Source organism: Strix aluco, chromosome 4, assembly GCF_031877795.1.
Source record: "Strix aluco isolate bStrAlu1 chromosome 4, bStrAlu1.hap1, whole genome shotgun sequence".
NCBI lineage: Eukaryota > Metazoa > Chordata > Aves > Strigiformes > Strigidae > Strix > Strix aluco.
Genome location: NC_133934.1, coordinates 80,750,187 through 80,776,070, shown reverse-complemented (window position 1 = coordinate 80,776,070; position 25,884 = coordinate 80,750,187). Strand labels below are relative to the sequence as shown.

At 37.1% G+C, this 25,884-nt stretch overlaps 1 protein-coding gene across 1 annotated transcript in view; it reads left to right on the top strand.

Annotated features, from left to right (window-relative positions):
• TTC29 (tetratricopeptide repeat domain 29) overlaps positions 1–25,884 on the top strand; it is a 231,702-nt gene that overhangs the window by 180,446 nt on the left and 25,372 nt on the right. Inside the window, exon 10 of the mRNA XM_074821508.1 lies at positions 472–703. Coding sequence (XP_074677609.1) covers positions 472–703 — 232 coding nt within the window. The remainder of the gene's footprint in view (positions 1–471; positions 704–25,884) is intronic.

Here is a 25,884-nt window from a genome sequence, read left to right as displayed (position 1 = left end):
TGTAGATTTTAATTTATGTTCTTTTCTGTGCTTTAGGTCCATCATTTCATTATCCTCTTTTTTCCATTTTTAAGATTTCTTTTCTAAAATTTAGTATCACAATAGTAAATTAGGACCTTTCCTCCCAGAGAAATGTTAAACTTAATGAAACAATAACAGTAATTTCTAAATGGCCTGGCTGGAATCCTTAGCATTGATATACTTAGCTTTGCATGTTCAAAATACTAACAGACAACCAAAAAACAGTTCCGTTCCTGAAACAGATATGAACAGTGTTATCTGGATTTTAGAGGTTAGGAAACAGCAAGGGAGAGTGATTTGCCTAATATCATGCCATGAGTCATTCTGTGGGCTGGCCTCTCAGCTGCAACATCTCTGAGGTGCCAGAGGAGCAGTCTCTAATGTCAAGGTAAAATTCAGGTGACACAAATAGTTTTTACAGTTCTTTTATTTTTTTCTCTTCTTTACTAGGGGAAATATAGTGAAGCTTTTGAATATTTCAGTCAAGCTTCTGAGGCAGCAAAAGCTTTAAATAATTTGCCCTTAGTGGATGAAACAAAGACTTATTGTGGCATTGCGAAGGCTCATAAACTGATGGTGGCATTTAACAGCCATATAGAAGCAGAAGATCCCGTCAGCCTCAAGTACCTGCTGGCATGGAAGGAAAACAGAAGTGACATGTGCACTGACCCTCTTACAGTCGGTAAGACATTGGTTATGAAACACATTAGTGCTGTATTGTCCTCAATGGTTAAGTCATTTTTCTTGTAGAGTTTTATTAAATTATTTCCTGGGTTTAATCCTTGTACTGAATGGAGGTTAGGTTTGCTCCTTTATGTGCTTATTTTAAAGGCTGAATTAAATAGGTTTAAATACAATATAGCAATATATAGTAGTAGTTGCTATGGATGGTAACTTTTTTCAGTGCTGTTTTTCTAAACATCACAGTTATGGGCAAACAGTGATGTATTCATTTAGTTAAATATCATTATTTTAATTTTTAAAGAAAAAGAAATAATCTTCATTTGCAGTCAGTTTTTCAAGTGCATCCAAAAATAAGTTCCTCGTTACTAAAAGTAAAAAGTAATTTCTGCTTGACATAGTGAACATAGTTCTGAATTCAGAAGAACATGCCGGTTTATTTTTGGCATCCTTATATTTGACATTGGAGTGGAAGAAAAAAAAAAAAGCAACTCTGTGATTTTTTTCACTGTGTTTTCTTGTCTCAGTTAAAGAGTAGAGGAGGACTTTTTGTAGAGTAGGCCTCTTTCTTCATGGACTAAATCTTTACTTTTTTCTCCCTGTGCTATATGTTAATACAAACCAAACTGAATTATGCATTGTCTCCAAGTATTGATAGTATTAAACAGTATTGTACTGGGGAAGGAAAAAGGGATAGGTCTACTCTACCTTAAAACTTTCCTCTCTGCATTCCCATGGAGAGTGTGAATCTGGAGTACAGTGGGAATAAATGACAGCTGGGGCAAAGTCATAATATGGAGCTTCAGAGTTACTGTGTCCAAATTCTCTCAGTTATCATACTCTCAAACTGCTTGTCTGCTGTTTTCTTGTGTATCTTTTTCTTTTGTAGAGCTGCAACAACTAAGTATAACCTCAATTGTGAATTTTATATATAAAATAAGTGATTAAGAGCCTGGTAATTTAAGATGTTAGTGGTTTAACCGGAGCCAGGATACCAGAGGCAACACTGGAAGCAACTGAGAGTTGTGGAACAAGGACATTCATTGGCATGCTGAAGAGATAAAAAATTAGATAGCACTCTGTTTAGAGTTCCAGTGATGGTAGCAGAGTTCTTTCTCAACAATAATGTGTTTCTGACTTGTGCCTCAATGAGTGCATATCCAGCACACTCACAGATTTTGTTGGCTGGCAGAGTTAATTGGATGAATGTTTCCTGAAGGGGGTGATAGTAAGTTTCTAGACCTGTAGTGCATATGTCAAGAATTCCAGCAGAGATGGTCAAAGCAGAAGCAATTTTATATGCATTTCATATAAGGATCATTAGCTGTAGCTGATGTAAATAGGATGCCAACAAAAATCAACAATGACAACAGCAAAAAAACAGGAGCCTCAAAGAGATGGGATGACCTTTTATCTTCAACATGTATTTTACTTCTTGCACCTAAGGATGTTCTCTGTTCAGCTTTTATACATCGTTTTCTTCAGCCAGTTGTGAAACTCATTTATATCCTGAAATGATATGTGCCCCTTTTAAGCTCAAGCTTTATACTTCTCTTTAACATTACTTCAGGACTAAAAAGAGTATGATTAGAAAAGCCCTTTATGTCCTGGCAAGCATGGTACCAGAAACAAGTTCTGCCTGCTGATATTCTCTTCCTTCTGTACTTCTGCCTAGTTTACCCTCTGTTACTTTCAGTATTACAGTTTTCATTTTAGTTCCAGTTAACTCCAGGAACCCTGTGGCTACTGCATATTTAGCAGCTCTTCCAGTTCAATATCATTCTTCTCATTAGTGCTCCAAGCTTACTCTCATGATACCCAGATTACATCCAGGAAAACATAGTGTCACACTGTCAGCACAATCTGTAACATTCTTTATGTTTTGTGTGCCAAATCTCTCGTTAGTACTGGCATTACATTTTTAATATCTTTGTCTGGCAAAACATGACCTGGCACCAATTCAGTATTAGGATTCACTGGCTTTGAGTTTCAGGTACAGCCTTTATCCTACCTTCCAGGAGAATGTCTGTACATCCTATGATGAACTCATCACTTTGGAAATTCCTGCTGTGATAATAGAACAGTATTTCTAGCTCTTTCAAACAGCTCAACATCGATAATCTACTAGATTTTTCTCAGTCTTTTTGAGGATAAAACAGCTAAAGACACGATACAATGGTAGTTCTTAATCCGCAGGGGAATTTAATGAAAGGAAGAAGGAAGGTAGTAAGTTTTTATTTCTAACTGTTCTGACTGAATAATTTTTCTGTGACAAAAAAAAATGAGAGTAGTTTCTGTATTCTTAGGCAAAAGAAATACTTAGGCTAGTGGAGGAACAATGACATTTAAATTCAAGTACTGCCATAAAGCTTATGTCTTTCAACCAAGGCTTATTTTCTAAATCAATCATTTCAATAACCAGGCAGGAAGAACCATTAATTACTCAATTTACCTCAACATTTATTAATAAAATGGATGTTTTGTCCAAAGTTGTCATGGACAAAAGAGATGGGATTATCAGAAAACGGTGTTTATAAATGCAAAGGAGAATGTGTTTCTATCTGCTGCGTTTGACTCAGTCACCTGACTTCATTTACAACAATTTATTTATGCTGTTGTGAGATGCCACTGCAAGAACAAATACATTTTCATTGATCTTTTTATGTTTAGTCAAACGTATAAAAATTAATTATCAGCAGAATCAGTAGGCAAAAAAGCTTGTGACTCCATGTTACAGCCTAAAAAGGAACCCACTGCATGACAAACATTGTCTGATGAGAGAGTATTTCATAGGTCCTTCAATAAAAAATCTCCTGATTTGCCACCTTCTAGAAGGGAGAAGAATAATTAAAAGTGATGAAGGCAGGAAAATTTTGGGGCAGATTTTAGATATTGATTACATGAAATGCTGACCAGGATTTGTGTTTTCTGTGAGTCTGGCAACTCAGTCCAGGTTATTGCATCTGGCAGGGCTGTGCCTCAGCAAGAGACCTTGGATGCTTGAAATCACCTAAACACTTTTAAGAGTGGACTTAAACCGTATTGTTTTCCTCACACTAAAAAGTTTTCAGTTGTTTTCTCGAGAGGTGTTACGTGCTTTTGACCACAAATTAGGTTTACATTTCGTGACTTCAGAGAACTTTGCAAAATTGACACATTTTACCATAGATTTTCTATGTTTGTTCTGTTGGGGTTTTTTATAATAGCTACAAATGCAGCATAAATTATTGTCTTACCCACATCATCAGTTGTGAAGTCTTATGATCAATGAAATTGTCTTGTACCATTAACTTCCACATGATCAGGCCTATTTCTAGCATTCCACACCTGAGCAGCCTTCACTATGATTTAAAATGCATGCACCACCTAAAACTATGGCTTGGAAAATACAATCCAATGAGCTTTTGTTCTTGCTCCCAAATATGTAGTCCCTCCATATTCTTCCTCCAGCTCCCTCTCATAGATCTATGGAATGGTACATTCCATAATGCGAATGTGTCCTTTTTATTGGGTAAAAAGTTAAACTGTCATCTTACCAATTAACATTTTTAAAAGCTCTTTGAAATGTTTTATATTTTTCTGTAAAAGATGTGGCTAGCACAAAATTGTTTATGTGTTGAAGAACGGGTATCTTGCCAGGTACATTTTAGATTGAGCTTGTGTGTAACTTTGTCATTCATTAATAAAAGGATTGTCCCTAAAGAATGGTAAAGTCAGAAGTGAGATATGAGATCAAAGATTACACTAAACAAATTCCACTAATGTTTCTCAACTGTAACTTACTATAGCCATGTAATTTATGGACCATTTTGGTAGTAGTGTCCAACAGTAGAACAGTCTGCTTCATAACGTGTTAAACTGCTTTTTTACTGTCTCTTCTTTCTGAAGTACACTAATTCTAGGAAAACTTCTAACATTACAAATCTTGTCTTTCCTCCATTAATAAATTATGTTAGTTACCTCAAATACACGCTAAATAAAACTGTTACGCCATGGCACTGGACCCAAAATGCTTGACTGTACTTTAGCAAATCAAAACCAATCTTCATCAGGAATGTGCATTGTAAATTATACTTTGTATTTGCCCAGTAAATATTCATCAGTGGTAGCATATTTTTTGATCTGAGAACATTTAAGAGAAAGAAAAGATATGATACACTGATCGAAACTACAAAAATAGCTAGTCTTTGTACCTTACACAGATACATATCCATAAAGTAGTTCTTACATGATGTAGGTGGAAAGGTAGAGGCTTGTGTTAGCAGGTTCTTTCACTGCATATTTCATATCTAAAGGTCTGTCATAGATTTTTGTGTATCATGATACTGATGTGGGACCACCAGAGCTGTGCACATGCATGTGCTCCCTCAAAGCCACTGTTTGTGTGTCTGTTTTATTATTTGGCTCATTTATTTAGTAAGTTTTATTCTGCAGTTAACATGTGCAGAAAGCAAATATATAGGCTTATATGGTGACTGAAATTAGCATGTAGTCTTATTATTTTCTTTTAACATGTTTCTTCTTAATAATACATTCGTGGGGTTTGTAACTAACTTGTTCAGTAAAGATAATTAAATGTAAATGTGGTCAGTGACAAAGTAGCTAGACTGAATTTGAACAAGTCAAACCGATTTTCTTCCCAGTCGCTGCTGTAAGAAGATGGGAATGATTCAGACCGTCGTTTGGGGAGGTGGAGAGCGTGCCCCTGCCTCCTCCCTCTCAGCGGTCTTTTCACTGTGCAAGAGTTTGAAGACAGGCTCTGTAATGGACTCTGCTTCAAGCTCTATATGCTTATGATTTATGTCAATAGCAAGTTATGCAAACTGAGTGTTTATTGAATTTTTTTAGAATATATTGTTAATATGACCAAAGACAATGAGAAATAGAAATTATTTTAGAGAGAGATTTTGGTGTTTTCTCAGAAAATACAACTGAACATTAAATGAGGGAACTACAGAACTACATAATTGTTCACACTGTTAAATAAGAACTATGATTGTAAATTATGGAAAAGGTGTGTGATCAAGTGCATACAGACTCCAAGGCAGTCCCTGTGCCAAAGGCACAAAGGCTCTCTTCTTAATAAGCATGTTTCAAAAGTAGCTGGAATTCTTCTGTGTCCCCTACTGAAATTCACAGGATGGCTTCTGCACATTTTTGTGGGGTTTATCAAATAGAATAATTTTCTCACTTCTGGAAGAGTACAGTGGCTAGAAATGCCAAAATACATACATTTAGGAAAATTATTACTGGAAAAATAAAACTTTAGAGGTGGTTCTGTCATTATTTGGATTTCCCTAAAATTTTCTAAACTTGAACTGCCTCTTCTTATTCATATCACCTACCACTCATCAGTTGCTGAATTTTAGCTTATCTCACTTTTAATTTTTAAAAAATCTGTCATTTTTTTGTACTGCTGTACCTTTGATATTAATGCAAAATACCTTTAAGTAAATGTTGAAAAACAGCATGCTTACATATATCTTATGTTATTTATCATTAATTGGGGTTTGGTTTTAAGGATTTGATTAAATCTGCTTAATGGTATACTCTGATATTTTTAGACAGTGAGAGTGATTATTGCTTGGACTATAGAAAGAATCAAGTGTGAAGAGAAGAACTGAGGGTGACAGGGAATTTTGGTACATCGTGATCAGTGGTCAGATGCAGTGAGGAGTCTGAGAACATCATTTAAACATCTATGTCAGTTTTGTCATTACTGCAGTAGCTTGTTCTGTTTTCTGCTGATGACGGAAGTTTGTCTGGAAAAACATGACAGGGGAGTGCTGATATTCAGTGTTCTTATGCTTTCTATGAATGCACTATCTAGTTTTTTTTCCTGTGATTTCTTTCTAAATACTGCCTTAAATAATTGGGAGTTGCTAGACAGGATCAGATCTAGGCCAAGTATGTGGATTGGCAGTACCAGGTTTGAGAGGAAGGTTCACAGAATATTTTAATGTTTAACCATGGAATAATGTGTTAGGAGAAATTGCTTCATAGTCTTTGCCAAGAGTTGGCAGTTCTTACATGTCTAAGTAGTGTTATAACTTCAAAGAGTTCACCATCATCCTGCCTAATGTAATTGTGAGTGTTCATGTCATCTATAGTTATATAAAAGCATCTTAACCAGAGGAGAATTTGGATCTCATCTAGATTTTTCTTCAATCTGATACTTTCTATGGAAACGTCTAAATCTTGCCATGCATTTGCTTTAGACACATCCTGTGCTAAACATTGTTGGCATCCAGCTGTGTTTTCTCAGACAAGCTTTCTAGATCAGCAGAAAATGGTTCCCTAAATAAGGTGAATTGTTCTTTCTTGTGGAAAAAAAAAGTTGGAAGTGGTGTTCAAACTACAGTATATTGTCAGACCCTTTAGTGTAGCTTTATGCATTGAACTAGTGTAGCTTTTTGCACTGCACTGTCAGTACTTCTACCAAAAGTGGAGTTTCTTACCAGCTTAAAAAGTGAAAATTCTCAGGGCGGAAGCTCAGTCTTGCTCTGATTCCATAGAACACTTGAATGGTGCAAAAGAAATTGAAGCTCTTGCCCAACCACACTAGGTCACTTCTGGAGAAATCCTTGATTTGGAGGGACCTAGAAGTTTTAGGTTTGCCTGCAGACGGGAGCATGAGAAATGCATTAACAAAGAGAAGAGTCATAAAGCAGAACAGCTGGCAGCTGATGTGCTCTGGCAGTCCCCTGATGGTTGCAGGGCCAAAGGACGAATAACCAGTTGGCATACTTTGAAGTGGCCCTAGGGCTTCTCCACATGTGCCCATCACAGGCCCCTTTCCTTTGCTGCATACACAAGCCGAGATGTCTCTGGTGGTTTTATGCTCTTGTTCTCAAAAGGGAAAATTGGTCCTCAGAAATAACCAAAGAGCAGACTTTTATGTTTTTGTTTAATATTGAGAAGGTTGTTGTCATTTAGACTTCATAAAGAACCTTTTATTGGTGCTGTCTGCAAACATGCCAACTGAGAGAGATTGACCTCAGGCCAACATGAAAACAGTTCTCTGCTGCAAACCCTTCCCTACCAAAAACTCCCCAACAATCTTTGGACACAGAAAATCAAAGCCAAGACAAAGAAACTGTATTCAGTGCATATTTTCTGTAACAGAACCCTTAGGTCATCTCAGGAGTCACAGTCAGTGTATCAAACACCTTCCTTTTCCTTGGTCTCCCAAGCCAGCTTTCTTTTCTGCATCTTTGAGGGTTTTGTTTCTGAGATGCCTTCCCCTGGCTAGACATATCCTTTTATGTTCCTCTTTTGTTTAAGTAACAAATTACTGGTTTTATTAAGATTCGGTGGTATGAACATAGTCAAGATTGAAATGATTTACATTTGAAATCAGCCAATCTAATTTAAAAAGTGAAGTGTTATACTTCCACAAGTAATGTAGTTATGAAACCATATTTCCTTTGCCCAAAAATCCACCTCTCTTTTTATTCTTTTCTGTAATCATCAGGAATATTTTGTGATTTTTTTGAATGGTTTCTACAATAATTATTTTCTTTTTGTTTCTCCATCTTTCCTGTCTGTTCCATGCCCTACTTATCTTTTGTTTTCTCTCCCATTCTTCACTTTTATATTGCAAGTTATTCTCCCTCAGTTTTTGGCCCCACACCTTCATTCCAAACCCCCATTTTATGTATGTTTCCAGTCAGTGTTCAAGGAGCATAGATCAGTTACCTCCATACCCAGTAGCTAATATCTCAATCTGTACTTTATTAGGTATATCTTTTGTGCTTGTAGTAGAATCAGTAGGGGTTTTTTTAAGAGTGGTGTTTCTGTTTTTTCATACATTTTGGCACTGTTCTTCATGCTTTGTGTTTTTATTATGTTGTGATCAGAGAATCACACTTCATATTGAGTATCTTGGTAAATTGGTTAATAGAAAATTGTGAAGTATCAAAATAGACTTTAAAGAGATCTTAATCACCTGTGTGAATGGATTGACTAAGTTTAAGTATACAACTAGGTGATTAATTAGCTGGAAGATCCAAATGCATGCTTAAATAGATGACCATGCCCCCAGGCTCATCCACTTGTTTCTTACTCCCTCAGTTAAGCATTCAATATTATCTGTAATACAGAATATTCCCATTTAAGGGCTCACACAAGTCTTCCCACAGAGCCAAGTAATTATACAGTATTTTCCGTAGTGTGTCATAAGAGTACATCATTTTGAACATGGAGCTACTGTCCTATAATACTGACAATAGTAAGTATCAGAGTCATTGGTCAGGGGAGGCCAATTTGAAATTGTTCTGAATCAAAGGTTTTTGTCATATTTTTTCCATGATTGCTACAGTGTTTTAATACAATTCCTTTTCCTAAAAATTCTGACATATTTTTAAATTTTTGAGTTGTAGCTGCTACGGATGTTAGTCAAACACAATGCAGCTGGTGTCAGCTCCTGTGGGGAATTAATCTTCTGCAGCAGTTTTTGAAATGGGAACTGCAAGTGCCCAGCACCTCTCATGTCTAAACCTTTCACTTATTCATATGCTAATGGTAATGTCTGTGAAAGCCGATACTCAAACCATGTGTTTTTTGTGAAGTTGTATTTTATACTGTCTGATATTTACAGATCACGTGAACATAGACATGGAGCTGTCTGATTGTGTCTATGCATCTAAGTGCTGGTACTGTGCATTCAACTCATTGCTGATATGAAATTGAACCTGAAAAATGGAGGATGAGTATGCCATTGCTCAGGCCATGTTGTGCACACCAGGAATTTGAGGAATAGGAACTCCAGATCATGCCCCAGTAGCTGGTGTCAAGGAAAATCAGAACGTTATAGTTGGTAGGAACCAGGAGGGAAGGGGTATGCATGCTGCACGGTGTTGGTAGTTCTGGGCTATCCATTGATTCCTTATCCTGGGTGCCGCACTTGCAGCCCTCTGTTTACTTTTCACTTTTGTTCTCCTGGTGGAAAATGTCATTTCAGGGTGCTGTGGAGCCCAGTTCTTCGACTCCAGAACCTTTCAGTCTGCTGAACAGCATCTTGAGATGTGTAATTCCCCAAGAGTGAGCTTATCCTCACTGGTACCTTTAGCTCAGTTTTGAGAATACTATTAAAGCAAATTGTATTTCATTTTGTTGACATTCATACAAGCATGCACACTTATGCTGCAGTAAGAAGAGAATGGAGATGAAACATTGACAATTTTAAGCATTAGGAAATCAACTGATATATTGGAGGATAACTGGGTTTGTTCTTGTCATCTATTATATATCTTGAAATGGCTCACTGTTTACATAGGGGAAAGCAATACTTCAGTTTCTGTATTAAAACTGTTACTAGTGACTGCAACAAGTTAGCTGTGATTACCAGAAAAAGATTGTCTAGGCTAATGGCTGAAATTTGATTTAGATACATTTAATTTGGTTTTAGTTCAAAACAAAATATTTCTTTCTCTCACATACTTTGATAAGTTTTTAATGATTGTGCTGCAATTATATTAGCTGTTTGGAAGGTGGATGTGCATGTGAAGTATATGTACATACAGAGAGATAAATTGTATGGCAAAGAGAGGAAAACGCTGTAAATATGCTAAAAATTGTGGACCACATACTGCTTTTTGTTATACGCATAAAATCTTGTTGGTTTGAGGGGTGTTGCACAAGTGTAACTATGAGCAGAGTTTGTCCCTTTTATCTGAGTTGCATTATCAAAAACTTCTAGGTAATCAGAGGTTCAAATAATTGGGGGAACTGCTAGGCATGATATTCATGCTGGGGAACATAACCTAGATAAGAGGGAGGTTCTGGTTGAAGGTATTCTAATAAATAGATTTTAGTATCTTATATTTTGTATTTCTAAAGAGTGTTGCTTGATCATCTGTGTTGAGAAGCACTGGAAAATATAATCATAGTTGTAGTTTGTTTAAGGAATGATCATGAAACTAAAATCCAGAAGATGCAGGAAGAGTTCTAATACGTCCATAGGAAAATACGGGGTTAAAGTGGACTATATTTTAAGCAGTGTTCAGTTGACTTGCTGTGTGGGGAGAGACTGAGCAGTCCTGGCTAATGACTTGTAGGTACTGAATCCTCAGGTCTCTCAGGTGGTTTCACTCGACCAGTTTCAGCAGAATGATGAAAAGGTTGAGATAAAATAAACTGACAGTTGCTACTCATCGCAGGCAGCAAGCTGTACCCTGGCAGATGAGACCCTGGGAGCCCTCTTTTTTAAACAAAGGCTTTCACTGCAGTGAGCAATGAACTCCACACAGAAAGGGAAAAGGAGAGAGAGATTGGCAGCTGGTGACCGACAGGAGGAGGGAAAGGAGGGAAACTGAGAAACACAGCAATTGTTGGCTAATTAGAAGCCATTCCCACCTACTTAATACCAACCCATTAAGCAGAAAACACTTTTCATCTTGCTCTCGCTGCTACACATGACATTATACTCCAATCAATACCCTCCCACTGGCTGCCCCACTGCCCACAAATGAATACATTGCAGTTCAAGAATGCAATAATTGAGTTGGGGCAGTGAAACTGCAGTTCACAGTCAAGATCTTTCTCTGAAGATACTAATGTAGTGTTTGTGATGCTTGGATAAAGAAATCAAATCCCTATATTGACAGCTGTCAACAACTGGCAAATGGATGAAGTCAAGGATGAATCCATTTTAACTTTGATCGAAGAGACAATAAGTGTTTATTTTCAGAGTGTTTTTTCCCATTTGAGTAAGAGATCTAGGGGTTCTGCACCCAGATGTTTAAATTTTGCAGGGCATTTTGAATTCTGATCCTCGGTTATACCTACAGAATACATATATATGTGCACATGCAACATTACATCTCTGTATCAATCATCTCACAGCCTTCCCAGTTTCCTGGAAGGTTTAGAAGCAGCCCTCACCTTTTAAAAGCATTTACAGCTGCTTGCTTTTGTCTGTTTGTTTTATAGGCTACATATATTTGGGCTTTTTTTTTTTTTTTTATTTCATTTTAAGTCCTACTGTGATTTTTAGGGATTACTTTAAAATGTACAGTTTGGTCCACAATAGCACGTTGTGCAGCAGATCCAGGATCTTGCATTTCGATCATTAGGATCTTACAATTAAGTTCTGCATTTAGATTCTTGCAACATTTTTTTTTTCATATTAAATCCCTTGTTCCCTGAGCCATCTGGAGTTAGTAATACTATGCACAATCTGCAGCATAAAGTAATACTGTGCAGACTGCAGTATAATTCCTTCTTCATGCCAGTTTTGTCAACACAGAATCAAAGCAGCAGGACACTGTTACTCTCCCTACTTGGTTAGACTGAAGAAGACATCAGTGTAAGTCCTTTGGCAATGCTGGAAGGAGGTTCCAATGCAACACATGACATCACTCCATCCCTTTCAATTCCGAAGTGAATTGAGTATCAATTCAGGAGCTTAGATTCCTTACAGTGCAAGTTTGAAACCATCTTTTTGATGCCGATAAATTGTGTACCATGATATCTGATATTTGCAGAAAGAGACTACCATCATGCATGCTATTCATTGTCATAATAATATGGTGGCATTTGCAGTATGGCATTTCTTCAGACACTGTTTGCTAAAGTACTCACATACATAATTGTATCATGTGCTGTTAACTTGCCTGGCTGAGCCTTGAACCCTTGAGTTAGGCATTCTGTGTGTACAAGTAGTCTACTATTCGGGGCTCTCGCCATTTAACAGCATCTATACCTGAGTAAGAACAGTTAAAGATGAGTATAGTCAATAAGGCTGACACAGTAGCAAATGTTCTGCATCTTCTGAAATTGTAAGCCAAATAACAACAAACTGCTACTTTATTGCCTCTTTCCAGTTATATTATAATATTTTAAGCTTATTAGTATAATTATAATTTTCACTCAGTTAATTTGTGTCCAAATACTGTAAAGCACCTTTCAGCCACCCTCTTTTTGTTTCTGGGTTTCTTTTGATACATGTTAATGACAACCCTAGAAAAAGATTTGTCCTCGGTACAGTCTGTAAAGAGGAAAGAATTGTCTTCTGATGGAGAAGGCTGGAATCTTCGTCACTTGTGAAGATGCAAGTAACCAGGATGTAGGAGTTGAATATGATAAGGCATGGAAACAGAGGTCTTATTAGAGATACTTGGATAGGACAATCAAAGCTACCTTCGGATTCCACTTAGGTACAATCTGCTTTTAAGGTAAGCTGGTTCTAACATTTGTTTCTGTAAACTATGGGACTTTTATTCATTTAAACACAGAGGTGTACAAGTTCAGTCTTACTTTGACTAGATGCCAGTTAGAAGGATCAGAGGCAGGCTAGGGAAAATGTGAGGAGCAGTTGGCAGTCTTTCTCTTTCTCAGTGCCAAAGCCTGTGGGGTTAATTTGAAGATACCCAAATCACCTTGGCAGCAGCATCTCAAGTCTTTTCCAGAACCATGGAATTTAATAAGCCAGGACAATAAACATAGGATCATAGAAAAATAGTAATGGAAGGGACTTTATGAAGTCATCTCCTCCAGCCCCACTGTAGGAGCAACTGTATTTATGTAATTTCTAAGTTCGTCTTGCCTGTTCTTAAAAAATATCTGGCAATTAACCTTCCAGAGCATCCATGAACAATCTGTTCTAAAGGGTAAATGATTCAGGAAAAGGAAAAAAATAGAAAGTTTTTCCTTTATGACTAAAGTTGTCTGTAATTCAAACTCTGTATCTATTCTATCCGATGAGGACTTCAAATTCATTCCTTCCATCTTTGTGGTGACCTTGGAGAAAGGAATTATCTGACTCATGCTGGGGTTTAGAAAAAAATGTTATAGGGATTTCTGAAAAAGATGGTTATAAGGATGACTTAGTCTAAGTATTAATTAGATATGATGGAATGTAGTTCCTCCTTATGAGCACAACTGATGGAAGGAGGTAGAAAGAAGATGCAAGGATCCTGTTTCCTTTTTATTTATTTTCCAGTTATATTGTCTAGTAGGACTAGTCCATATCACTCAGCTGAGCACAGTAGATCTGATCTAAAAGAGCAGGAAGAAAAAAGGCTTCACCAGCAGGAAATAGACCAATGCAGAGGGAAGGGATGCTGCTTATTCATAAATGGTCTCTCTAAGTGCTGGGAAGCTTTGTTATTCAAAGTCTCTTACATAATTCAGGACTCTTCTCCTTACATAAGTTTCCAAAGCAGGAAAGCAGCTAGATTTCTGAATTAATCTTATTGAGTTAATCCACTCATATTTTAACTCTTACTAGAGATGCAACTGAACTCAAATGAAATGCTTTATATCCTTATTTACAATTGAGAACGTTTCTTCTAGAAACCCAGATGTGAAATCTGAACAGTCTCTTTATCCATTCTAGACTGTATGTTTTGATATTTCAAAAACCACACTGTTTTTTCTCCAGGTTCAGAGTTCAGTAATTTAATCCATAGTCTCAAATAAATAAAATTACTGTACTGCTGTGTGCCTTCAGAACTCTCGATTCTCATAAAGCTGTATTGAGTCCTGTTTTGCCAGTCTTTTATAAAGAGAAATCAAAATATTTACAAGTCAAATGACTCATCTTTTGAGCCCTTATCAAATGCTTTTATTTCCTTTTTGTGAATTCTTTTTTTTATTCCCATGGCAACTTAATTAAGGTGGGGGTTTTTTTCTGATCTTGGATCCTCTTCTAACAGTCTTATCTGCAATAGTTCCCTAGCTTCAGGTTCTCAAGTGAAATTCTTTTCTAAATGTCACTCCTCTTTCGGTCCTAAGATTTAACCGTAGCTGCCTCTGTTAGTAATACAGAGAAGCTTCTACCTAAATTAGAAGTTGGCAAAGCTATTGTTTGCATAAGACTCATTCATAACAAAAAAGTCTGAGGCTATATTTGTCTTCTGCAGAAGTTATAACTAAGGGAAGAGAGTACAAAAAGCATCAATCTTCAAATAGATCAAATGATCAATAAAACCCACTCAAATTGCATCCAGCAAGCATTCTGCTCAAGGAGACACTGCTTCGGGAAAATGGCTTCATCACAGTTGAGCAGAAAGAGTATCCTGTGGAAACAGTTATGGCCAGGCAGTTAGTTGGTCTTCCATATATTCTTTCACTTCATGTGAAATAGAGGTATGTTTGATTTTCTTCTACCAATTTCAGTCATCTCGCTCTGCTGTGAATGCTCCAGATTGATAGATGGAGCCTCTCTGGAGAAAAAGGATGTTTCTTTCCCCAACTTACATGTACACCAAGCACTGCAGAGACAGGTACTGGTTTGGTTTTTATACTGTGAGATGCCACCGTGTTTGGGGGTATTTGAGAGACGGGTGTTCCTAATGGAAAGAAAGAAGAAAATTGTCTATGAACACTGCCTATTGTCAGACTTAAAATGAGATATGTTGTCCATTATTGATTTCCGTGAACTTGAGCTTTGTGTTCAAGTTCTCATAATCATTGAGTCTTCAGTGCCTCTCTAGCCGTAAACATTTTCAAGTATTTGTCTCTAAGGATGCCTGTGTGGGACCTGCTAATGTCCAACATACACACTCATATTTAGTTAAGGGAAAACCACTTTTTTCCTGACCTTGCAATTTCTGTGTACACAGAACTTTGTGATCTAGATATTAAGGAGGCTGTTGCATTTTATTTAGACTAGACTGAGGTTTCCTGTGTGCCTGAGAATCTCAGTCTCCATGGATAAAACGAGGGCTTAAGAGCTTCTGAAGTAATCATTACTTAGAAGACTGAAGGATTGTGCTCTACAGCTTCCTGGAAATAGATGAAAAAAGTTTCCCTCCATCAGTGTTGTTTTAATTGTGATTCTGAGGTGTTAGTGGTTGATATGTGTTTGGTTGCTGCAAGGGTTAGCTGAAACTGTATTTTTTATTTAATATTTTAAATGACAGTTTTGATTTAAAAGTGGATTATTCCCCCCCACCCCCCACCCCCACCCCCAATTCAATTCAGTTGAGAATTTGGATTAATCTTAACTCTTCATAGTTCTTTTCTTATTCCAAAGTTGTCTCCATTGGCTGATTTTAGTGCAGTTCTCCAGGCTGTACCTCCAGACTGTACAAAAAATATATATAAAAATATATATATGTATATGTTTGGCAGTTGCCTATGTGGTAACCTTCCTGTCTTTCATACCTACTCGAGACCCATCAGGTTCTTTCATGTTTGTTTTGCTATACACAATTTTTATTTCTCTAGTTTGAGAATGTAGCCAACTTTCTATATGCTAATAGTAAGATTAACAAATTGTTATTAGCAAATATAATCACCTAAAAAAATTGGCCCTTAGAACAATCTCAGATTAAGCCACAGTGGTTCAGTCTCAGTAGCTGCCTCAAAGGGTTTGGTTTAGCTGGCTGATGGTGCACGTCCCTGCATGGTGTACCTCCGATGGTGTACTTCTCTGTATTGGCACAGTATGAGACAGAAGTGAGCAACGCTTCCCTGTTGCAAAATTGCTCTTTCTTCCTCGTTTTCCTGTCATATTAACAGTAGTGCAAGCAGAAATACTTGAAACTACAAAGTGTGGGTTTTAAATCAGTTTTAACTGAAACTGCAGCCACTAATGGTAATTTTCTATGTATTGCATGTCACTACAAGGAAACTGAGAATGTTTCTGAACCTTCAACAGCAATCTTTCTGTAAATTTGAGATTCTTTTAAGTTTAACCTTAAGGTAATTCAGAATTTCCTGTCTTTACTATGCTCACTGGGGGGATAATTGCTGTTATCTTTTAACTGTTTTTGCACACAAATTCCTGATACGAACTCAGCCTTGATTACATCAAGTGCAGTTTTATACATGAATGATTGCAAACTTGTACCTGAAAATTGGGTCTATCTTGATAATGAGAAAAAACTATGAAACAGTTTAAGGCATTACATGTATTTATGACCAGTCCATGGTATTCTTTTGAAAATCACCGTTTTTCTTATTCACTTTGAAAAATAAGATCTTTAATAGAAAATTGTTTCTTAATGAACAGAGTACTGTCTTGGAGAGCAAAGTAAGCGATTTAACACATGACAGTATTGTTCTGAGGGGAATTTTGGTACTTTTTTAGGTCAACTCTTCATGTAATTTACATAGAAAAAATAGCTTAATACTGTTCTTGCCCCTAATTAAATGAAATTGGTATTCTTTCACACAGGTGCTTTATTTAGCAGCAGTGAGGTATAGCAGGATGTGAAATATGAGAAAAGAAGAAATAATTTCATTGTAAGCTGAGGAATAAGGTCCACAAGCCTTTACAAGTAGCCTTGTCTTACCTGATTGACACTTACAGCACCGTTATTTCCATTCAGGAGTGGCTCTGCATCTTTTCATTGGAGGTATTTTATATTAAAAAATTGTCTTTGAGTAAGAACAACGGGTTATTGAATTAGTATCTACACCTCTTTTCCTGGAAACTGGGGGAGCATGGCTTTTGACTCTGCTTTGCTTTCCCCACATTTCTTTGAAGTTGTAATGAGCTTCATGACAGAGTCTAGCATGAGCAAGATGTGGCCCTTACTGCAGGCAGGGGTAAGAAAATCTTATTCTTCATTTTGTTTGTGCACCCATGCTAACCTGGACAGCAATGCTATGCAGGATGCACTTGTAAAATAACACTCCTTTCTAGCATTTTACATCAAGGCACCGATGCAAAATGGCTATTTTTAATACACCGCTCATGACCGCCTAGGGTCGGTTTGCTCGCAAGAGGGGATCTAGGGGCCCAAACAACCCCGGGGTGGGGGGCCGAGGGCAGTGGGGGGCTGGCAGGCATGCCAGGGTTGGAGTTTAGCCTCTAGAGGGTGCACTTTGATCCCTCTTGATCACACACCGATTGGTGACAAAAGCAAGGGAGCGGGTGAATATAGCCGCTTCTGCATGAGCGGCAACATCACACACCAGCAGACACTGTTGAGGCAAAGCTCTCATCTTATGCAATAAACCATTTCAGATTATGTGTACTCTTCAGAGATGGAACCTGCCTCTTTTTTTTCACTGAATTGGGCGTTAGGTATTCAATCAGCATTCAGATTTATGCTTTAGATGCTCATGAAAGAGGATGCTTTCCTTCGTGTGTCTGTCAGTGTTGAAGCTTGCACACAGTTTTTACATTTTTGGAGTTATTTTCTTAAAATATTAACACACACATCCTGCCACGTAGACAAATCTGTGGAGATACGGAAATCTGAAGAGTTAAGAGATTTGCAATATAAGGTTTTATTTTACCCTTTGACTTCCATATAAATCTTTTTTTTTTTTTTTTAATGTGAAAGGTGTCTTCAGGAGCATAGCTTATCATTTTCCTGTGATATATGTGTGCTTTAAAATGTAGTCTAAATTTGCTCAGAGAAAATAGCATTCAGGATCTAGCAATATAGTTGCATTCAAGACAGAATAAAAGGCTTATATTACTACATCTGATTCAAAACAATGACTTAATTGGCCAGGAAAATGTAGTTATCAGATGATAAAGATATGAAGTCAAGGGCAAGATATGCCTGAAAACAAGCATTTTCCTGCCTAAAATTAGGCAAAGTTAATAGGTTAAATTTTGTTTATTGAATAAGAGAACCCAAAGTTGATTGATATAGTAATTTCAGTGTTTGCTATGGCAAATATTTAGCTCATTATCAGTTTTAATAGCATTTTGCAGAACAAGCCTTTTCTTGACATGCAGAAAATACTATTAAATTTCCCTGCATAGATACATTGTTATGACATGCAATAACTACTTGAATATAAAGGGGATTAATAATTTAAAAGGTGTTAACAAATTAGGGCCATCATTAAAAATAGACTTTGAACCATTTTGTAGAAAAATCAGATTGAGGTAATGCTCCGCTCTTATGATAAAGAATTACAGCATTAATTCTGCAAAGTGAACTTATTGCTCCTATTCGTCTCCAAAACCCTGGAGCATTAAAAGACAGGAAGAATGAAATGATCACTGCGTTTTTTCAGGCACAACAGCTCTAATATTTCCATCACAGTTTCACAGCTCAGCTTGCATGGTTGTGCTAGAGGAAAAAGCCCATAAACGTCATGCTTCCCTTTGTTTTGTTTTTGCTGGTCTTATGAAATCGGGTTGAATTTTTTTTGAGACAGTTTATATTAATATACTGAGAATTTTGCTTGTACAGCATCTGTGCAGAGTATAAAGCAAACATTTCTTCTATATAGACGCTCTTCTTTTCATGATTTTAAAATGTAATCCTCGGTTTTCTTCTGCATTTTGTTTTTCATTTCTTGCAACAATTGATGACCAGAGGCATTTCAAGGTTGAATTCTTGTTGGTTTGCAAATTATTAATTTGTTTTCTTTCCAACTTGAGATAAACAAAAATAAGATCACTTTTGAAGGCTTTTCTTTATTGTTTCATATTGCATCCATGAAACATACAGAAAAATGGATCCAATTTTTTTTGGCATAAAGGTATTAGAAAATACATTTGTGATTCTTACTCATGTGAGTAATCCCTGCCCATATGAATAGTTTCACTGCAGCAAGGGTCAGGAGTGGACCCTTATTCTACAAACAGTTCAGCTGAAAGATTTAAACAAGCTTTAAAAGGCTACGCTTTTATTTTTCCTTCCTCTTATTGTTTTTTCAGACGTATTTTGGAGAAGAAGAAAATAATTTCTAGGATTTAAGTAATAAATTTCACATTTGAAGGACAGAGATACCAGGAGCTCTTTCAGGCCCCGAAGGGAGCAAAATATTTGTCCTCTCCCTCTCTCTTATTCTCACTTGCCATGGCAGTCATCTGCCTTCATAACATTTCCCTCTTATCCCCCTTCCCGAGTCTTCCCTCCCCTTCTTGCACTTTCTGAGACCACAGAACCCAGATGGTGCCCTCACTGTTGCCAGGCCCTGGGGGAACTGTTTCTGTTATACCCACCTCTCAATAGCTGTAGTGAGAAACATGCCAAAAGTTCAGTGCTGAGATATGTTTAATTTTTATATTATTTTCTTTCCAGTTAATTTGCTCATCAACATCAATTTTTATCCCTAAACCCAAGTCTCCAGTACTGGCAATGGTGCAACATTGAGTTTAAATAAAACAATGAGTTTCCAGTCATCTGGTTGTGATTTTAGCAGAGTCAGATGTTGTTAAGGCACCAATCAATTTTAAAGCATTGTTTATATAGCACCTCTATTCCCGCTAATAGTGAAAAATTCATAACACCATGACATTTTTCAGGCAGAAGTGCGTATGTTGGTGCAGACAAAAAGAACATCTTCTTTTATGTACCAATATACCAGTGTTTGATTTTTTTAATCATACAGAATGAAGTGTGATGGAGAAAGTAGAACATGTAGCAGAGGAGCAAAGATTCATGTGCTGATAAAGTATAAAATAAGAGTACCTGTGCTAGAGATACAGTTAGCAAGGAACATCAAGGATAACAAACTATTAGTACATTATTAGCCAGAGGAAGATCAAGGGGAGTATTAGTCTGCTACACAACAGAGGGGAGAAACTCTTAATAGATGACCTAGGGGAGGCCAATGTGCTTTAATGCTTTTTTTGCTTTAATCTTCACTGAAAAGGTCAGCTGGGATCATGTAGCAAACAGAGTTTATATTTGCCACGAAAAAGCAAGATCCAAGGCTAGAACAGGAGAAAGTAGGCTAGAGAGTACTTAGAGGAGTTAGATCTTCAAATCAGATGGGCCTCAGAAGCTTCATCCTACAACACTTAAAAAACTGGCTGAACAATCTTGAGGTCATTAGCCATTTTTGAAAACTTATGGAGGTCAAGTCAGGTTCCAGAGTAGTGGAAAAAGACAAACCTGATGCCTGTTTTTAGAAAGGGAAAGAGGAGGAGCCACCAAGGAATTTCAGAGAGACCAACTTAAGATCCTGTCTTGGAAAAATACCAGAACATACAATCAGATGTTTAATAGATACCTAGGAGAAAACAAGGAAATGTGCGACAGCCAAAATGGATTTGCCAAAACTAATTGTGTCGAGCCAAAATAATTAACAGGGCAACAGGACTTCTGGGTAAAGAAGTTAAAATAAGGACAATATATATGATACAGTCTGTCTGAAGCTTTTGACGTAGCATTACACACAACATTTATAAGCAAGTGAGGAAGCATGGACTGCATGAGCCTGCTATCAAATGGGTGACTAATGACTGTAAAAAAGCTTGACTATTAAAAGCTATCAGTGGCTGTTGTTAGAAATGGAAGGCTGTTTAGCATACAGGAATCTGAGCCTGTCTTATCTTGTATTTTTATTCCTTATCTGGAGACTGGAATACATTTGAAGATAGCACAAACTAGGGAAGGAACATAAGCATTCTGGTTCATGGTATTGCAGTTCAAAAGGATCTTGACAAATTGAGGAACACATGTTGTAATGTTCTTGGCATTAGCGTGTGTGTGTGAGTATATATAATCAAGAATAATCAAGTGCATAGTTACAAAAAGGAAGCAAGTACCAGTTCTGTAGAGAGGAAAAAAAAAATCTAGACTTGCATTAAATCACAAGCTGAACCTGAATCAACAGTGCTAAGCTGTTGTAAAAATTGCAAACATCTTACTAGGCTATTAAAAAATGATGACTCATGACGTAATGCTTCTGCTCTACTCAACACTGGTAAGGTCTCAACTTAGTATCACAGCAGTTCTGGATATCATGCTTTATGAAGTGTGCAGGCAAGCTGGAGAAAGTTCAGAAAGGCTGAAAAGGAGCTAAAAATCATGACCAAAAGAAAAAATTAATTTAACAGTAGATTTTGAGCTTCTGTGTCTACAGAAGAGACTCAGGGAAGACACAATAGCAGATTTGAGATATGTAGAATTTGAAGAGGGGAAGAAAATAAATAATGATCTTTCCTCTTTGTCTGTGATAGGTTGAACTAGAAGTAGTGGGCTGGGAAAATGTAATTAATGGAAGGATTCTGGTTAGCCACTAGGAAAAACTTTATATCAGTGTGAGGAATGGACTCTGTGATGTCTGCTGTAGCCACATGTTTCAATGGTTATGAGTTGCCATTATGATGAGGGTGATTTTTGTATATATTTGTTCATTCATGTCAGAGAATGCAGACAGCAGCGTTCTCAACATGCTGTAATTCTGTAGGGAAGGCTGTGAAATGCCAGTGACAGGATCTTGTGGCCTTGTAGAGAGAAAGAAATTATTTTCTGGGAATAAAGAAACTTGCATTTGATTTGAAAATAAACATGCATCTGCTAAGAAGGTTTGGGTAAATTGTCTCATTTGTTTGTGCCTGAATATGCCCATCTGTGAAATCAGCTTTAAGATGTTGATATTTTTTATAAAATAGCTTTCCAAAATACTTCTTGACTTAAGGATTCCTTGCCTACCCCAATTCATCCCCTCATCCTTTCCTCCCTGGAAGCTCTTCAGTTCTTTCTTCTCTTCTTATCCCTGCTCTTCTCCTCCTCAGAAACCATTACAAGCCTACCAAAATATTGAATTTTATCATCCCATAGATTCTTAGGGCAACAATATTCAGTTTTGTCTATTGCTGAAAAGCCTGGAATCAGCTTCGTATTGAGGTTTAATGTGAGGGAAGGCTATGAAGACTGAGAGTGAAATCCACTTTTGCCTCTTGGGAGCAAAGTTCACAGCTGCAGTGAACTTCCCTCCTTCTTCCCTCCTTCCACTGCCCATTTCTCCTCTCTCTGGCTAAAATAACAAACCAGCCTTTTCATCCTGCTTGAACAGGCATTACTGTGTGTCCCTTGTCCACTTTTCAGCCCAGGACCAGTTTGTCTCCTCCCCTGGCAGGCTCTGGACTGCCAGTACTGCAAGTAGGAGCTGCAATCTTTTACATTTTCAGCTTTTGTCTCAGCGTTTCCTTCCAGAGTATTATCTCTTGGGGCTTAAGCCATGTACGTGACCTCATATTAAGCTGCTATTAATGGCACTTGCATGAGTGTGCTGACTACATGGTACGAGTTTTTTGTTGGTTTTGTGTGGATTTTATCCTCAGGTACAGACATTTTCAAATGCAAATATTCACATAAAGAGAACATACCTATTCTAAATTCGAGACCTCTCCTTTTGCTATTTCCCGGGGCTGCATGCCCAAAATCTGACAAGCCTGTCTTAAGGGAGCAGCGGCACACAGTGCCTTCAACGCCCTTTCTGCATAGAACCTAAGGGGTAACATGGGCAGCTTTGGCTAGAAAGGGTGGGAGGCTGGAGCAGCAATTCAGTATATTCCTTAGGGTTTTTTAGATGAATGTTTGATTGTAAACAAAATGGGAGCTATAGGTACTTGCATGTATGTGTGCATACGTTGGTGAATGTGTTTTTTTCTGAAAATGCTGAAAAACTTCCACCTATGAGAAAGAGGTGCGCTTACCGAACGCTTTCTAAGACATCCTTGTGCTTTGTCCTAGTATTGTGAAGAATACTGAAGCTCCTAACCCTTGTGTAGAGTTAGTTATGAAAACCTGAATATGGTGTCCCTGTATAGTTGGGACATATGTCAGGGAGGAGCTCCAGTGCAAATCATTCTGGAGGGTGGTGCAAGATTAAAAAGCATTGAGAACAGCTTACAAGTGGTAGTACTAGGAACAACAGTAGCTTGCAAGTAAGAATTTGGGGGGGAGGTTATTTCCTACTTTCTTGTTCTTCATGAAACTTCCCTGCTTCTCCAAGGGCAAGTCAACCTTGCCTTGATATGTTTTCCAAATAATGCACTGTGTAATTACTATTTCAAAGCTACTTGAAGGTAAAATGTTCTGGTATATGCATTTTTGAGCCCTAGAACCTCTGGAAATTAGCATTCAAAGATGACCACATGCTGTAACTGGAATGCTTGTTTCCACTGGCTGATATCAACCAAGAGATCTGTTTTCTCATTCAGCATTATATACGCACTCACAAGATGGTTTCTCTTGGTGCCAAGTCTTCTGATAGAGTACGATTTTAATTAAAATTTATTTTTCAATTTAAAAGTGTGTCTATTCAACTTCAGGCATAGGTAACTAACAAGTAAGATGAATTTGACAGAAATTCTATTGGATCTGTAGTGTTTTCTCTCTTTACTCAGCATTAAGGGATCTCTAACCCAAGAAATTAAGGCTTTTGAAGGTAAACTAAGCAAATAGAAAATTGGGGCAGCAGGGTGTATGTTGTAAAATATTAAATATCAGAGCATTTGTCCATGTCTTTTGGCCTCTAGAAATTACAAATATTTATAGATTTGAAATTCAGAGTGTTATTTGAAAAACGAATTGAGTACAATACTTCATGGTTAAACTGTATCTATAATTTCACCAGTTTCCTACAAGTGTTTAAACTGTTTGATTGCTTACATTTTGGAGGAAGAAGAGAAAGAGAAAAGGGCTATAGAATGATGGAAGTTGATTCACAGTCTGACTTAATGTGACGATCAAATATGAGGATTTTTGGAAACAGAGATAAGCGATGCTAGCCCGAAGGCTGAACTTAATGTCAAAGAGGGTTTTCATGCAAAGTAAAACAGTGTATCTAGTAAACTAGAGAAATATCTTTGGAGAAAAAAAATCTCTAAAGATTTTATGCCACTTTTAACAGACAACAACAAAAAAACCCTAGCTGTACCTCAGGATATGATCAGTCTTTTTGAACTGAATTTGTTCAGTTCTTTTTTGTTCTTCAGTGCTGTCTGCAAGCATTCCCTGTCTCAGTCATAAGGTTCAGAGTTTGGCAGTTTTATTTCTTTGTTATATTTTCATCATGTGAGATAAAAAGTCATGGATGAGTGATATAATGGAAACAAATGTTACCTGTGTCTGAGCAGGAGGAAAAAATCCCTCAGTTGCACTGAATCCGTGCTCTTATTCTTTCATAAAATTGTTTGAAATTTTTTGAAAATGATAGGTGATTTTTTTTTTTTCTTCTCTGCTCAGCTAAACTGCCTCTCTACCAGAAGTGAAGTTCAGTAGCCACCTTAGGAATAGCATTTCTCAGGATAGCTAAGGTGGAGACTGTTGTAGGTATGATGTGTTCAGGGTCTGTAGGAGGGGATGAAGGCTGCATCACTCTCGAGTAGCCCCTGGAGGTTAGCTGAGAGCAGCAGTACAGCTTTGGAGGAGGCTGTCAGCCCTCTGAGCTACAAGGCTCTGCTGTTTTTAATAAGTACATTGCACAAGACAGCATCCATGAGTTAAAGTGTATTTTCTCACAATAAAGTCTTTGTAAAAATAACAAGTTCAAAGCTACATAGTTAATTTCTGAAGAATATAGTGTGTTCAAAATATCAGTCCTAGATGTTTTAAATGTGAATAGAGCCTAAAAATGTCTCATCCCTTGCTCACAGATTTGAATTTGAGCTCTATTTGTTTTTACAAGTTGTGAAGAAGTTAGAGATATGAAGATCATTTCATTCCATTCAACAGTGGCTCTTCAGCTAAATAATAATTAATTTGATTAGTTGGCATATTCATTTTTATAGGAGAGGAATTGAGAGGAGGATAAAAATAATAGGGACTATCAATAAGTATGCATTTTCTAGATATCACGATGTCATATATATTGCAATGAATTGCTTTTCAGAATGTGGAGTGCAGAAGGTTTTGAGGCTATTGTATAATTTGTACTTTAATTTCTTTAGTATTTGAGATATGTGAAGTGTGTGCCATCACCATGTTTTTTTCAAGTTTAGCTACTTATGCTCTTCATCAATTAGTTACTGAAAGGTTGAGCTTTTTTTATTGGACACATAGTAAGTCAACACATAAAAAAGTTACTAAAAAATTAAAACTGAGCTTTATGTTATCAACATATTAAGCAAAACTCACATGTTCATGACTAGCAATTGAGTGAGCTAAATGAGACAATACTTAAAATATGACATGATGTAACAAAGAGTCCCTTGTATTTTCTTTTACATATTTTTCATTATTGTAAATCTGGTGTTCACATTCATGAGTCACTGACCTGCTTATTGAATTTGGGCAGTGTCATGGTTTAAACCCAACCAGCAGCCAAACACCACACAGCCGCTCACTCACCCTCCTGCACCCTGGGGAATGGGGGAGAGAATAGGAGGGGTAAGTGTAAGGAGACTCACGGATTGAATAAGAATAATTTAATAATTGAAATAAAATAATAATTATAATAATTATAGTAATAATAGAAAATACAAATGAGTAATGCACAATGTGATTGCTCACCACCTGCTGACTAATGCCCAGCCTGTTCCCAGCTAGTGATCCCAGAGAAGAGAGAATCCTGAAACCA